The sequence below is a fragment of the Aotus nancymaae genome, unplaced genomic scaffold (assembly GCF_030222135.1).
Source record: "Aotus nancymaae isolate 86718 unplaced genomic scaffold, 86718_ANA_hifiasm-v0.15.2.pri h1tg000014l, whole genome shotgun sequence".
NCBI lineage: Eukaryota > Metazoa > Chordata > Mammalia > Primates > Aotidae > Aotus > Aotus nancymaae.
The window spans coordinates 7,476,854-7,493,248 of NW_026988425.1; the positions used below are offsets into that span (position 1 = coordinate 7,476,854).

Consider the following 16,395-nt stretch of genomic DNA (forward strand, 5'->3'; position numbering starts at 1 on the left):
ACATAGCAATTTTAATTTGCACAAAGCATTCCAGCTTTCTAGACTGTGAAAAAAGCAGGCTGACTTTCCCTCTGCACACAGATATGAAAACACTGGCCTTTAAAGTCGCTCCTCAGAAATCTCAGCCCGTCTTCGTCCTCCTCCCACAAGTCAGAGGCAGTGCAAGGAACATACAGCTCAGACCCAGCCTCCTGCCTGGGTGTGTGTTCTGGACCCCACTTGGAGTCTCGTTGCTCTCAGGCCTTCTAGACTTGCATCTTCACCACCGTGTGGGAATTGGAGCACTTGGGTTCTTTCTTCGGCATAGTGCTAGTGTTTGGGCACACAGATGCAGCAGGATGTAGTCATCTCTAGGACAGTGGAAGGTAGGTTCTAGAAAGGGCCCCCCATGGTTCTGTGAAGGGCTGTGCTCTTACGTGGACATGGAGACCTTTGACCCCATGGCCCAACAGACCTATTTCCCAGATGACCAAGCTGAGCCCCAAAGGCTGACTGATTTGGTTGAGGTGGCCGAGGAAGGGCAAAACCCCTACTTCAGAGATATTTCTACTGTGACATCCTCTACTCTCCATCCCATGTGAATATGATGACCAATTTATTTTTTGTAAAAGTCAAAGAAAGATAAAGAAAGACCTTTCAGATAGTAAGAGTTTTAATTGATTCATGTGAAACAAAAATTCTATTGAGGGACCTAAGAGGAAAAGCTAAATGTTGTAATGGGAAACAGCACCCAGTTGTTGGGAGAACAGGGCGATGGAAAGGCTGAGGCTGGAGGAGGACCGTGATTCTGAGACTTGGAGACATGGAGCCTGCTGCAAGGGAAGATGTGTGATAGGAGCTGGGGGAGGTGCTACTGTCCTGTCTTTCTGCACCTGTTTTCTCAGTGGAGCACGTGCAGCATTTCGTGTTGATGGACAGCTACCTTTCTCCTACTGCAGGACATTATCAAATGATTTCTGTTTCCTAAGCACACGGGTGGCAGAGCCACAAGTGGCCCAAGGCTGCTTAGGGATCTGGTGTTTGTACACTCTGTTAGCTGCTTTCTTTTAGGAGGAGAAAAACATGACATCCTTTCTGTTTATTCCACTGATCTAGCATCCTGATGTAATTGAAATTGCATTTAAAATAAGAATTAAAAGAGAAAACTTAAAGATTCATCTGAAAGGAGTTTTTCATTGTTATTCTTCCTTTTGAAAAGTAATATAGCTTTAAGTATTTATTACATGCATGGTTTATTGAAGGGATAGGGTATAATATATATTACTATATCTTAGCTCAAATTTTAAGTACAAGTAAGTCTTCTTTACTTCAATTGGATTTTCCTACCAACCAAAATAGCCTAAAAAATAACATAAAAACATAGTTATAATCCCTGCTTTGCTTCATTAGTTTAGAAACACTTCAGAGAGCTCAGATTGTTCTGAACTTTGATCACTATTACATTGAAATTTACTACATTAACTCTGTAGCTTTTATATCAGACACAATTTAAAAGAACAAGTTATAAGAAAAATGTATTGCTAATGATAATAACTGGAGGTTTAACAAAGGGATGTGTCAAATGGAATGCCCAAATCAAGGGCAAGTTATTACTCAGATAACCTTTGACTATGCCAGAATTAGCTAAATTATCAGTAGTTGCATGAGCTTTACTAGAAAGAGAAAGAAGTAATGGCCAGTGTGCCTCAATCAGTTTAATGACAACTTGATTCTCCAAAAGTATCCTTAAGGAATTAGTCCAACTAATTTGGGAAAATAATGTAGCTAGGTTATACCCAGCATATTAAGCACTTAAGTGTGTGTGTTGCTTTCAGATAATTTGGCAGGGCACACAGCTACATTCGTAAAAAGCTAAAATATTAATGGAAGTATTAACATTGTCGGATTACAAATTGGTTTGAAATTTATCATGTGTGCCATAGTAGTGGGCTTTTCCTTCAGATCAGAACATTTTTAAAGAGGAGAAAGACAAATTTAAAAGAAAGAGTCTTGCTTCACCACTTTTGAGCTCAGGCTTTTTTCAGAAACTCATTCAATTGCCCAGCACTGTGATCACCTAGAGGGCAGGTGCACACTCTGAGCATGGACCCTGAGCTGTTGCCAGGTGCTGCACTATCTACCATCCACCAGTGGTGCCAGCATTGAATGATAGGGGGTGGGGGTCGGGAAGGAAGCCTCAAGTTCTTTTATTTGACTGGTTGGCAGTTACCAACATCTTCATTTCAGTCTAAATTCACATGGATTCTTTAACACTTCCAACAAAAGAAAAAATTCTTGTTTTGTACAACATATGAAGTTTACTTTCTATATTTTTTAAACCGCCTATTAAAAGTCAGTCATCCTCTACATTTGGGTCTAAAATAAAGATTTTTAACTTACATTTGATTGTTAAATGAGGCTCTGAGTGTGGAAAAGGATTACTATATTTGACTCTCTTTTTTTGATCATAGAATCTGTATCTTTCAGGAAGGATCAGCTCTGTGTGATTTGGGGTTTAGCATAATCTTATTGCAGAATTACAGGAGGAGGAGAGACAAAGCTTGGAAATGTCTGTTAGGTTTACCACAAGCAGACCCTAAGACAAGGGTCTGGGTACAGTCATTTAGTTAGGAAGTGGTTCTCTTTAGCACGGTGACGGCGTGAGACCATGAGATCAGCTCCCTCCAAAGAGGGAGATCAGCTAATGAAATGGCCCAGTGGTGGAAACAGGGCTGTTTTTCCTGGGACTCTCTGAGGAATGTGCAGACCATGCTCAGATTTCCTATTAAGGGATGCTGATGCAAAAGCTGCAGTATTTATTCATCAACTACCTCTTTATTCGCAGACACACAGGAAATAGTACATTCAGAAAGGAACAATCTATGGTGATCTCCAAGCAAGGGATATGAGTAGGATACTGACAGGCTTAGCTATAAGAAGCATAGCTAGAAACTCATGTAAACACTGGGAAAGTTGACTGGTTGTTTTAAGTTCAATGGAAGACGGTATTGGTATTGAATCCACGTACACACAGGTTATCATCATAAGCTCACTAATGGAGAGTTATGTACACTGAGCACCTGTGGCTTAGTGCATTTCATTTTATCTTAGCCCTTGACTCATCAGCCATCGGAAAGAGTACAAAATGGGTTTTAACCTAATTAAGCCAATCTTAAGACATCTCTGTAGATGCACAGATTCTACTAGGATTTCTAAATAGATAGCCTAGATCCAGACCCTTAATTATTTATAGTCTACATGTTAATATTCCTTATCAGTGCTTTAGAAGTTAACATTTATTTTCAACCTCTATTTGCTTTGATTATGACAGATTCAATGGGAAGCCTCAAAGCAACATGCCTCCCTTCTCTCAGCAGGGTCTCCTCTGTTCATGTCTGAGAATATGACCAGACAAGTCCCTTGATTTTTCGTTTTTTTTTTTTTGAGGTGAAGTCTTGTTCTGTTGCCCAGTCTGGAGTGCAGTGGCACAATCTCAGTTTCCTGCAACCTCTACCTCCCAGGTCCAAGTGATTCTCCTGCCTCAGCCTCCTAAGTAGTGGGATTACAGTTGCCTGCCACCATGCCCAACTAATTTTTTTAACTTTAGTAGAGATAGGGTTTCACCATATTGTCCAGGCTGGTCTCGAACTCCTGACCTCAGGTGATCTGCCTGCCTCAACCTCCCAAAGTACTGGGATTACAGGTATGAGCCACTGTGCTTGAGCAGATGTCCTGATTTTTGTGGATGGAAATGTCATACTTTCCTCACCAGCTTCCTCTGTTGGTATGAATAGACTTTGGACATTATAACTCCTTTGTATGTAATATTTTGGCTTCACACTCAATTATTCCATATATTAATCAATAAACAGAAAGAAGAGAAAGTGACCATCCACAGAGTACTTTGCTGTAGTGTACACTCAGGACCTACAGAAATGGAATTCAGTGGAGGCCATACTAGCAGAACTCAGTCTGCTAAACACTTATAGGACAACTTCTATCTGCTAAACACTTCCATGGGCACACCGTGAGTTTGATTACTTTTAGAGTTTCCCAAAGGTCTAACTATCTCATGAGTCACAGATGCCAAAGCTTAGAGAAATTGAAGACAAGTGGCAAGTTTATGCATTTTGGGGATGAGTAGCTAAATATGAGTAGATGATGGAGTAGTTCTTCATATGAAGATGATGAAAGCTAGTAACTGAAGCGCCATTACCTGGAAACAAACCCCCTGGTTTTTTTCAAGTGGGCTCTGAGATGAGAGAGGGATCAGGCCATGCCCTTTGAAAAGCACTAATGGTAAATCAAAGAAGAATGTGACAGGGTCTCTGGTGTCATATCATTCATAACCAAGGCTTCAACACACAGTGCACTTGCTGTCAGATGAGACCAGAAGGACAGGCTGGTGTTTGGAAGAAGTGTCATGCCTGACTCTTGAGAAACAGAAAGGCAACTGAAGCAGAGGAGCCCCTGCATTCTTCTTTAGTTTACATTTGTGCTTTTCAAAGGGCATGGCATTTATTGGTCAAAGATGGACACTTTCTGAAGAAGTGAATGAATGAATGAATGACCAATGCTCAGTTATGCCAGTACCTGGAGAAACACTAGCTACCATACATTGAGGTCCCCTCATGGGCACGTACTATGTCCCCTGCTGCCTTTGCACTTGTCTTTCCATGGGGGGATGAGCTGGGGGGAGGATCATCCCATCTGCATCAGAATGCACTCCTGGCCTACCCTCAGCTCTCTCAGTGGAAGTTTCCAGCAGCCACCAAAATGATGTGCACTGGGAGTGGACCAGAGATTGACACCTGGCTCTGTGAATCCGGAAGCAAATCCTAGCTTCCCCTCTACCCCTATCTCTCATCAGCTTGACAAAAAAAGAAAAAGAGAGACAATGTGATAGATAAAGATGTGATAAAGTGTTTCATTGAACAAATATTTGTTTATAAACATTGAATATAAGTTGCTAAACTCTATGACAGCTAAAGCATATGATGTTTTCTTCAATGGATTAACATTAAAATACTCCAGGATGGATATATGTCCTGAAGATTGCCCTTCTGTTAGCCTTCTCCTCCAAAAAACATTGTGTATTTTAATTTCATTGAGGAGAATGAGAAAATGCTACTCTAACAAAATAAGTTTATATTAAAAAGAGTACAATATTGTATACTAATATTTATTGTTTCCTGGATTTACTGAATTTAAAGACCAAAAATAAACAAAGCTTTTATGTTACCATTTCTTTGTGTTCCACCTGTAGTTTCTTATATGACATTTTACAGAAGCTAACATTTCTGACTCCACTTTTATAATGGCTTAGAATTACTAAAGAGGATTATGTGCTTATCATAAAGGAAATGAAATCTTTGAAAGTATTTGACTATCTCATTTAAGAAATGTGGAATATCAGCTGTCTTTCTTAAGTGCATTAAAGCTAGTATTTTATCTCAGAAATGAGCAAGCAGGCAAAAATGAGTGTTTTCCATCTTACACTGACCACTGGTTTCTGACATTTTAATACTATTTCTGCTTTGCTACTTTAATATCAAAATAGATTTTTAAAAATCTTTGGGGAAATAACTTTACTTTCCTTTATTCTCCATCCTGAAGAACACACACTTAGAATTCAATAAATAATATAATAATACAGTCTGACCTTAGAAAATCTCTTTTCACTCCCAATATGTATTTCTAGAATCTGTAATTTAGCTTGTCAGAAAGAATCCCCAAATTGGCCTTCCTACAAACCAGTAGGAAGTCAAGCTTCATGCCTGACTCTTGGGAAACAGAAGGGCAACTGAGGCAGAGAAGCCCCTGTATTCTTCTTTAATTTACATCAGTGGTGTTCAAAGGACATGGCATTTATTGGTCAAAGATGGATACTTTCTGAATAAATGAGTGTATGAATGAATGAATGAATGACCAATGCTCAGTTATACCAGTACATGGAAAAACACTAGCTACCATCCACTGAAGTCCCCCCGTGGGCACGTGCTGTGTCTCCTGTTGCCTTTGCGCTTTCCATGGTGGGGATGATAAGCTGGGGGGAGGTTTATCCCATCTCCAGTGTTATTTTGTCTTCCCCCAAGTTGTCTGAGAGATGTTTGTTCCTCCTTCCCCACCTTGTCCAGGAGCGGCTTCTGCTGTCCCTGCTGCCGGCCCACATCGCTATGGAGATGAAAGCAGAGATCATTCAGAGGCTGCAGGGTCCCAAGGCGGGCCAGATGGAGAACACAAATAACTTCCACAACCTGTACGTGAAGCGGCATACCAACGTGAGGTAGGGCGCTGGGCTTGCTCCTTGGCTGGTCTGGGAGTCTGTTTGCCTGACTGGAGACGTTTTGCCTGAGATCTCACACCTCACATCACCATCTCTTCTTTGTGACAGTGGATCTTTTGCAGGGGGAAGAATCACCAAGATTCTTCCACCCCACTCACCTGCTGCTGCCCCTCGGGGTCTTCACACTAAGATGAGAAAATAGGGTGCTGTTTGCTGTATTGGATTGAGTTATCCTTCACAGCCCTGGCTTCTGTGGCCAAGCATCCGTCACAGAAAAGAGTGAGGGGGACAGCAGGGTTTTCATTCTGGAAACCCTGTGATCAGATTACAGTAAGATTGGAGGGAGAGTCTGTGGGATCTCCAGGCACAAAGACTGAGTCCTCCAAATGGACTTTGCAGGAGCAGGGCCTCCATGAAGCCATCAGCATGATGAGTTTCTTGGGTCTGGAAAACCAGTGACCAAAGTCACAGGACACTGATGCATACCTCAGTTAATTTACTGTGAAAGTTACTGCCTTTCTGAGATTGGCATACCTACTTCCCAGGGAGTCATTCTGGGAATTACAGTGCCTAGAAAACTAACATGTTTTCATCATGGGATTGTAGGGAAGGAGATTGGTGTGGGGCCTCTGTCTCCCATGAGCTCTAGAGAGGAATAGTGAGAGGGACTCACTTCAGGCTGGAGGGGATCCTCCCTCCCATTTCTCTCCTGCCGCTGTCTCCCAGCCACAGCAGAGTGGGGCCCACCCAGTCCAACACCAATTTCTGTGCCCCTCCCATTCCCAGGACCACTTCTTTTGGGGGTTTGTTCTTTTATCCACTCCATATGTTAGTACGCTGCTTTCCATTCTAGCTGAGTGTATTTGTCCATTCTCACAATGCTATAAAAAACTACCTGAGACTGGGCAATTTATAAAGAAAAGAGGTTTAATTGACTCACAGTACTGCGGGCTGTACAGGAAGCATGGCTCTGGAAGCCTCAGATAACTTATAATCATGGCAGAAGGTGAAGGGAACAGGCATGTCTTAAATGGCCAGAGAAGGAGAAAGAGAGGAAGAGGAAGGTACCACACACTTTTAAACACTCAGATCTCATCTTCTGAGAACTCACTATCATGAGAACAGCAAGAGAAAAAGCTGCCCCTCTGACCCAATCACCTCCCAGGTTCCTCCTCCAACCCTGAGGATTACAATTCGACATGAGATTTGGGTGGGGACACAAATCCAAAGCCTATCACTGAGTTATCTCCATAAGTAACCTGCACGTGTATCTGACCGCACTTGTTACGTTTTGATGGTCTCAGTTTAGTCATTAGAGTTTTTAGAAGAGCCAGGCTGCTTCAGGTCTAAGATTTTTGAAGCTTGTTAATAAGAAACACATTTATCTATAATTTAAAGACATTGCTAGGGTAAATCTCATTTGACATCAGATTTTAGAAAAGCTATATAAGACCCAAGAATACACAGATGTCAGTGTGATATAGAAAACTCTTATCAGGAAGGAGGTAACAGAAACACATTTGTGTATGAGTAGGAACTAAGGAAGCACAATTGGATACATGATAGTAAAAACTAAATACATTTAAAGAAAGTTCACAGGTGTTAAGGAGTAAAATTATTTAAAATACTGGCTTGCCTTCAGGTTTGTGAGCATTTTGCCTATACGATTATAGAAGAAACATTCAGTTGTCTGACTAAGTGTATTATGCTATTAATGGCTCTCTCTAGCCTTAAATGTCTGAAGTTCAGCATTGCCCCTCCAATCTTGGGAAATATTTTTAAGTCACTTTTTGACCGCTCAAGTGTATCTGACCCCTTGGCCTTGTCCTCCCACTTAGGGAACTTGCCTATCTCTTGATCTCATGGCATTGTATTCCCTTAGTTTTCTCCTGACAGTCTGTTTTGTTCTTTTCTTTACCCTAAATCAAGCCCCTCCTGTAAATGAGAGTATGTTGGGGACTTTCTCTTACCTCCTCTCTGTTTCTCTACAATCCTCTTCCAGGACTTCAATTCCCATCTAAATGATGCTCATACACAGGCCTCAACCATAGCTTTCCATAGTCATCTACTTAATGTGTATCTAACGCACCACCGTCAAGCACAACACAACCAAAGTTGGACTAGTCATCTTTCCCTACACACTTTTTTGATTTGCACAGACCTGGATTTCTGAACTCCATTGCTTAGCCGGAAATCAGTCTTCGTTTTCAATGCTTTCCTCTTCCAGACAACCCCCGTACAACATCAAATTAGCGACAAACCTAGTTCGTTCCTCATCCTATCTCCCACCTGTGTCCACTTCTATTTCACTACATTAGAGACCTTCAATGGGGCTCTCCAGGGTTCCAAGGATATAGTTCTAACTGGCCTGCCAGCTTCCGGGTTGCCATGGTAGAGGTGATCTTTCTAAAGTGGCAATATGGTCAGACTCCAGGTGGGGCTTCCTTCCTCTATGGTCCCATAAGTGCACTGTGCTTTCTCTACCATAATGCTTTGCTTCTTTGCACTTTGCATCACAATTGCCTGCTTACTTTTTTAATTCCTTTGCTGCCAAATAACCCCTGGACCACCTTAAGATATCTACAGGCAGCCTATCTCAGAGCTGCTTTGTTCACTCTAAGTTTTGAGCTCAGGAACCACTGCGGCTGGTGTGAACAAGAAGGAAGTGGAGTTAACTGCCCATCCACACATGCTGCCTCCCGATACTGCTTTGAATCAGGGACTCTTTCTCTGGGCGAGCATTGTTCATCCTTTCTCTTGGACAATGGCTCAGCACTTGTGATCCCTGCCGCTATAGGTTAGCATGGAAGAAATAGGGATGATTTTTAGGGGATCATCTGAACAGAGTGGAGGGTAGAGCTGCCCTAGAAACCCTGATTTTCCTGTACCCATCAGAGGTTTCCCGCAGCTCGTGTCCATCAGCAGAGGAGCAAGTATTTCCCCCAAGGTGCTGCCAGACACCCTGGGCTTAGTGCAAGGAGCAGAGTATGGCCAACAGCAGAGTCCTGCCCTGCTCTGGCTGACACCCTGCTGACTGGTGCCCCTTTTTGTATTCTTTATTGTTGTAAAATATGCATACCATAACATTTATAAATGCAGTTGTTTTTAAGTGCATAGTTTGGTTGGATCACAAACACCTACATTGTTCTACAACCATCACTATTATCCATCTCCAGAACTCTTTCTTCATCCCAAACTAAAGCTCCAAACCCATTAAACAACAACTCCACACCCCCCTCCCCAGGCCCCGGGCAACCAGCATTCTAGTTTCTGTCCCTATGGTGTGACTACACTGTATGCCCCATATATGTAGAATCACAAGGCATTTGTTCTGTTGTATCTGGCTTATTTACTTGGTATATGGTTTTCAGGAGTTGCAGCACATGTCAGGATTTCATTTCTTTTGAAGGCTGCCTGATATTCATTGTATGGATAGACCACATTCCGTTTATTCATCCATCTGTCGATGGACATTTGGTTTGTTTCCATCTTTTGGCTGTTGTGAGTACTACAGCTGTGAACATTCATGTGCAAATATCTGTTCGAGTTCCTGGTTTCAGTTCTTTGGATATATACCCAGAAGTGGCACTGCTGAATCATATGGTATTTTCTTTAACTTTTTTGAGGACCGACTATATTGTTTTTCATGGTGGCTGCATCATTTTATCCTCCCACCAGCAATGCACGCTTATTCCCGTTTCTCCAGGTTCTTATCCACAACCAATATTTTTGTGTTTTATAAAAGCCATCCTAATAGCTGTGAAATGGTAGTTATTTTTGCTCCATGGTACATCTTCAGTCATAGATATTCACTCTGTGAATCTCAAACCACCAGCAGAAATGTAGGCATCTTTATAAGGCTTTGATACGAATCAGAAACATGTTATTGTGTAGGAAAAGTTGCAGTGCACACAAGATGCTGTGTTTTCCTATTTTAAACACGTAGAAAACACTAAGGAATTTCACACTCATCTTCACTAGTGAGTACATCCCATGAAGGGAAGCTGCTCTGTCATTTCCTAAGAGTGACCTTCCCAGACTCCTCACTGTCTAATCTGCCCCTGCTCTTCTCTTTCATAACACTCTCTGGTTTTCCTTTGTAACCCTTTTTATGATTTATAATTGGACATCTGTTGATGTCCACATTTGTTCAATACATTGTCCCAGCTTAATTCTGAGCGTCAGGAAAATATTCCATGCCTGCTTCATCCTGGCAGATAGGAAGGACTCCAGAATCATTTAAGTAATCTGGAGAATCTGATTACTTAATTTCCAGAATACGATTAAGTAATCTTAAAAAAAAAGGATTATTATTCCCCTTTCTTCCTTGACTCAATATAAACAGAACTTGTTTTTTTTAATTATTTTGCTACTTCACTCCCATCTTAACTACAAAAGTTTAACCTTAAAAAATGTTTAAATTAACGTTTAAAAAAATGTTTATATATTCTCTATCCAGGAAAATTACATCTTTCTCATGAAAATATGAAGTGTAAACAAAATTACATGATTTTAGTGGAAAGATTGTCATTACCTTCTTTTAAAAAAAAAAATATATATATATATATATATATAAAATCTGGAAAACTCTGTCTCCATACCTCCTTTCTTCCTACAGCATCTTATATGCTGATATCGTTGGCTTTACCCGGCTGGCAAGTGACTGCTCCCCAGGAGAACTCGTCCACATGCTGAATGAGCTCTTCGGAAAGTTTGATCAAATTGCAAAGGTGAGTATTATAGATTGCCTTCCACTTTGAAGATTTCTAAACTCTTGGCTTCGTTTTTCTTCATCCACCTATCAATAGTTTACTTTTTCATAAAAGCATCCTTTAGGAAGATTGTTTGTAAAAGTTGTTGGATTTCTTTGCCATTGATGTTTGATGAGCCTCAAACCTGTCTCAGGGATGAAAAATGCCATGGCATATCATTATCATGTTTTTATCTATTTTAAAACTTCCTCCTATGTATAATTCAGCACACATATAATAAATACATTCAGGCAGTGAGCTCCCACTTGCAAATCCCTCTGCATGGTACTATTTTAAGGTGCTCTCTTAGGCATTTCCACGTCAAGGATCTGGTAGGACCCTTCCCACTCCTCCAGTTGCCAACATCCTCTATTCCTGTTGTTAAGCAGAACCCTGGAAGAGCCCCTGAAACAGAACGCGTACCTTCCATGCAAAGCCTTTACCTACTCTTGTCTTATTTTTATCCTTTGATTCTTATGCCTCTTAAACAGAAATGGAAGTTCAGTGACTTCCACTCATATGCTCTTCCATGGGAAATTTCACAGATAGGAAATGACGTGAAACCATCTGAAACACACTAGACCCTATTACTTTTTAGAACTGCCACAGTTGCTGGTGGCAATATCAGTGGCAAAACGTTTCTTCCTGCAAGCCCTGTACTTCTTGTTAAATGTTCTGGTTGGCCTAATTCTCTCTTCAAATTGTTCCCAACAAAAAAGTGCTTCATTTTGCCTAGTAATATCAGTGGTTTATCTATGGAAGAATTGGTCCTAAATTTAGTTCATTGTGTGATTTAGATCACTTTTAAACAAGACAGCACATTCCAGTCGAGTCTCTTAGAAGAAATCTGGCTTGCAGATGTTAGCATGGTCATTCTTAGGCCAAACTCCCCAAGTTTATCGCCTTCTGCAGTTCCACTGACCTTGACAGCTCTCGCTGGGGATTTTAAAACATCAGTAAAAGCACAGCTCTGCTTCCTTCCTTTACCAAGCCAAAGTGAAGGGGGTGAGTTATATGGGTGTTCATTTATAGAAGAAGAAAGGTTGAAACCTAAATGATGTCATAAAAGTTTGAATTAATAAAAGGTCATTTTTGCTGGACTACATGTTCATGTTAGGAAGAAACGTTTCGATCTTGACTGGGAGCAACGTCACTCCAATGTTCAGATGACATTCTCTCCTCTAGGTGCCTGTCTCAGTGTTCAAATGACTCTTCTGAGAGGATAAGGGCCCCCCCCCAACTCCAATTCTACCTCCTCTTGACTAATTAAATCTGTGACAGCCCTACTGCCAAACAGGTTCATATTCACAGGTATCAGGACTGACTTCAACACGTGAATTTGGAAGGACACAATTCATTACCCATGAAGGAGGTACTTGACATGTTCCTGTAATCACTGGAACAGAGGAGTTTACAGCCTTAGCTGACTATCCATCCCTTGGTTTATCCATTATTGGTCAGAGGGGCAGTGTGTCTTCCACATGAGTTCATGGTTCACAGTTCAGTAATGGGGGATTATTGTCAGAAAACAAATACTCCCATGCACCGAGTATTTTTATGTAAAGCACATAACTTTACACTAAAGAACTCAAAAGCATTGCCATTCACTCTAACTCATGTTTTCTAGTCTGAGAATATCTTTTTAGGAAGTATGGGAGGGAAGCTTGATTAATGTGTAATTGTTTACCTTTTCCTTATTTATGATATTGTCGTCAGGAATTACTAAGCGCATCTTCTGTAGTGCTATAGATACCTATGAAAATATGTCCTGTTTGTGCACTATCAGACAGGGAAAGAAACAGGCAAAATATTCAGCAAACCTAACACATGCTTAAGAAGGTGTATTCACTTGATTATTTCAAATTTGTTCAGTTTATACATAAGCCTGTGTTTGTGTTAGAGAAAAAAATGCCTGTGTTTGGTACATCATTTTTGTTTTTGTTTTTCCTTTATTTTACTGAAGAGTCTGGAAGCTGGATCAAAAGTTTAGAAACAAATATAGGATCAACATGTATGCATGCAGTTAATCTAAATATTAAAATATAAATATAAAATTTAGCCCAGAAAGATAATGAGTTAGTCAAATTTTACATTGAAACAGTTGTGCCTAAGATGAGAATTAAGTATAAATTACTTGGCTGTGTTGAATGGTAGCTTATTAGGTGTGGCAATGTCTATCAGAAGCTACATGTCTGCAGGTAAGAATCTGCTTTGGCTTTACAATACTTGAAAGAAACTATAAGGACAGTAGGGAAGGACGTGAGATTCTAATTCCTACAGAGTGCTGGTCATCGTCTTCTACTCTGAAAGACTCAGCTCTGCATAGAATATTTATTTCACCATCAATGTTTGGAGCTGCTCAGACTAACGCGATTGGCCCCATCCCCATCCTTCTTTGCTTTTATGACGTATAAATCATTCCAGAACATTCTCTCTTATTTCCCATATTTTCCCTTTTCCTTATTTATCCTGCTTTGGAAATTGGCACGTAGGGGAGGGCAGCTCATTCAGGTTGGGTAATGAAGGGAAGCCCTCTCCAGACGTCCCTGGAATGCCGTGAGCAGAGCTGGCACTTGATGATATTAGGTAAACCTAGACTATTTTGCAAGTGCTTAATGCAACTGAAATTTGGTAATTTGTTCTTCTAGGAGAATGAATGCATGAGAATTAAAATTTTGGGAGACTGCTACTACTGTGTATCTGGACTTCCTATATCTCTCCCTAACCATGCCAAGAACTGTGTGAAAATGGGACTGGACATGTGTGAAGCCATAAAGTAAGTGGACTGCTTAGTAAGCATTTTTTTCAACTTTCTAACAATTTGGAGTTGTAAATCTCACCTGTGACTATTTCAATTGGTCTACCTACTGGAATTAAACACATTATTGTGCATTTAAATATAATTTTGCAGAAACCTATTTATTGGCATGTGAGTAACACAATGGAAAATAAGACTTCATTATTTAGTATTATTTTTGTTTGTTTGTTTTTTAGATAAGGTCATGCTCTGTCACCCAGGCTGGAGTGCAGTGACATGATCATAGCTGACTGCATGTAGCCTCTACCTCCTCCTGAGCCCAAAGCAAACCTCCCACCTCAGCCTCCCCAGTTGCTGGGACCACAGGCAAGCACCAACACATCCAGCTAATTTTTCTATTTTTTGTAGAGATGGGGTTTCCCTGTGTTGCTCAGGCAGGCCTTGAACTCCTAGGCCCAAATAATCTGCTTGCCTTGGCCTCCCAAACTGTTGGCATTGTAGGTATGAGCTGCCTGACTCAGCCTAGTATTGGTACTATGAGCCTTAGATTACAGTAAAACTGAGTTGGAAATCTATAAGACGGGACAGTTTTGTTTCAAAGTTTTTTTTTTTTGAGATAGAAACTTGCTCTGTCGCTCAGGCTAGAGTTCAGTGGTGCAATCTGGGCTCACTGCAACCTCCGCCTCCCAGGTTCAAGTGATTCTCCTGCCTCAGCCTCCCAAGTAGCTGGGACTACAGGCACCTGCCACCATGCCCAGCTAATTTTTGTATTTTAGGTAGAGACAGGGTTTTGCCATATTGGCCAGACTGGTCTTGAACTCCTGACCTTGTGATCTGCCCGCCTTGGCCTCCCAAAGTGCTGGGATTATAGGCATGAGCCACTGCGCCCAGACTCAAAGGTGATTTTTTTTTTTTTAAATTTTGAATGTCTTCTGTGATCTTAAGGTAAAAGTGTGCACATGTTATCATCTTTCCAATTTCTGACAAATTCTATGGCTCCACACACATGGTAAGGGAAGAGGTGGGTTTTACAACCAGACTGCAGTTACTTTAAAAATCCAATACAAAAGATTTTCTTCTAGTCAAAAATGTTCAGCTCTGTGAATTTAATTTCAATTTGTATTTGTAACATATATTTTCTATATTGTATCTATAATTTTTTCACTGTGATTCCAGAGAAGATCTGCTTACGTAGAATAATGATGTCATTATCATTGACTGGTACAAGGTAAAAATATAGGGTAAAAAGGTATTAACAGCACCACAATTTTATTAGCAGTGCTTTCTCTTTTTTTTTTTTTTTGAGACAGAGTCTCTCTCTGTTGCCCAGGCTGGAGTGCAGTAGTGGTGCAACCTCAGCTCACTGCAACCTCCACCTCTCCTGGGTTCAAGCAATTCTCCTGCCTCAGCCTCCCGAGTTGCTGGGACTACTGCTGTGTGCCACTATGCCCAGCTAACTTTTGTATTTTTGGTAGAGACAGGGTTTCACCATATTGGTGAGGCTGGTCTTGAAGTCCTGACCTCATGATCTGCCTTCCTGGGCCTCCCAAAGTGCTGGGATTACAGGCTTGAGCCACTGCACCTGGCAACAGTACCTTATTTAGTAATACCCTTTGTAGAAGCCAGAATATTCTTATAAATAATAAAGCCTATTGTTTGCTGACTGAATGATTGGAATATTGTACCTTATTGGGTTTTTGATTGTCCATTTTGGTCAAATAATTTGACCTTATCCTCAACATTTGTTTAAAAATCTGGACAGAGTTGGAATTATGAGCTTGATATTCTCATTCCTTGTCTCAGGATTAAAGTAGAAAGGGCTTTATGTGAGAAGACAACATGTCCTGTTGTCACTGTGTTGGTCACATGCTGAAGTGACTAAAATATTAACAGGTGACTTTCCCAAAATGGTCTTGGGTAGATTAATGCCTGCCCCCTCCACCCCTACCCCCCCCACACACACAGAGACCACCTCAGCCAATGAAATGGAGACACCTGCATGTTCCAAGTTCACTAGCTCAGTAGCAAATTCCTGCATGCTTTTGTCGGGCAGATCAGGAATAGGAGGGAAATGAAGTCGGTGAGAGAGTTTCTATGGGAAGAGTGGTTAGTGTGAACCCAGTTTCCTACACAAAATGCATCATGTGAGAAATAGCCATAATTGCGTCTTCCCGTAAGTCAATCATGTATATTCTCTGATACATGAAAAATATTTTTTAACCTTTTTTCAAAAGTAAATAACTACTTATAAGTCTATGAATCTAGATGTAAGTGAATCCAATCAGTGGAACTAGTAGTATTTTTTAAATTTGTAACCTGCTTCTGGTGACAACCTCAATGTTGGTTTCAAACATAAGGCGAAATGAATTCTGTGGAGGGAAGTATTTTTCTTGATTTCCTTTTCAAGTAGTTGTGGAAGAGTCTTATGAAGGGCAAAATTATGTGCATTAATAACACACTGGGTTAAAGAATCCACCCATTTACTAAAGTCTTGTTTCTGCTTTTGAATCAACTGTGTTCCAGTTCCATAATGTTTAAGTTACTCCAATGTCTTGAAGATCTCTTAGGAGAAATAATCCTTACATTACATTCACTGGCCTGTCACCAGTTCATCAAAAATA

The 16,395-nt window shown here is 40.7% G+C and overlaps 1 protein-coding gene across 1 annotated transcript in view; it reads left to right on the forward strand.

Moving 5' to 3' along the window:
- Nucleotides 1-16,395, forward strand: part of ADCY2 (adenylate cyclase 2) — a 436,690-nt gene that overhangs the window by 289,457 nt on the left and 130,838 nt on the right. Inside the window, exons 5-7 of the mRNA XM_021675367.2 lie at nt 6,117-6,265; nt 10,884-10,995; nt 13,665-13,792. Coding sequence (XP_021531042.1) covers nt 6,117-6,265; nt 10,884-10,995; nt 13,665-13,792 — 389 coding nt within the window. The remainder of the gene's footprint in view (nt 1-6,116; nt 6,266-10,883; nt 10,996-13,664; nt 13,793-16,395) is intronic.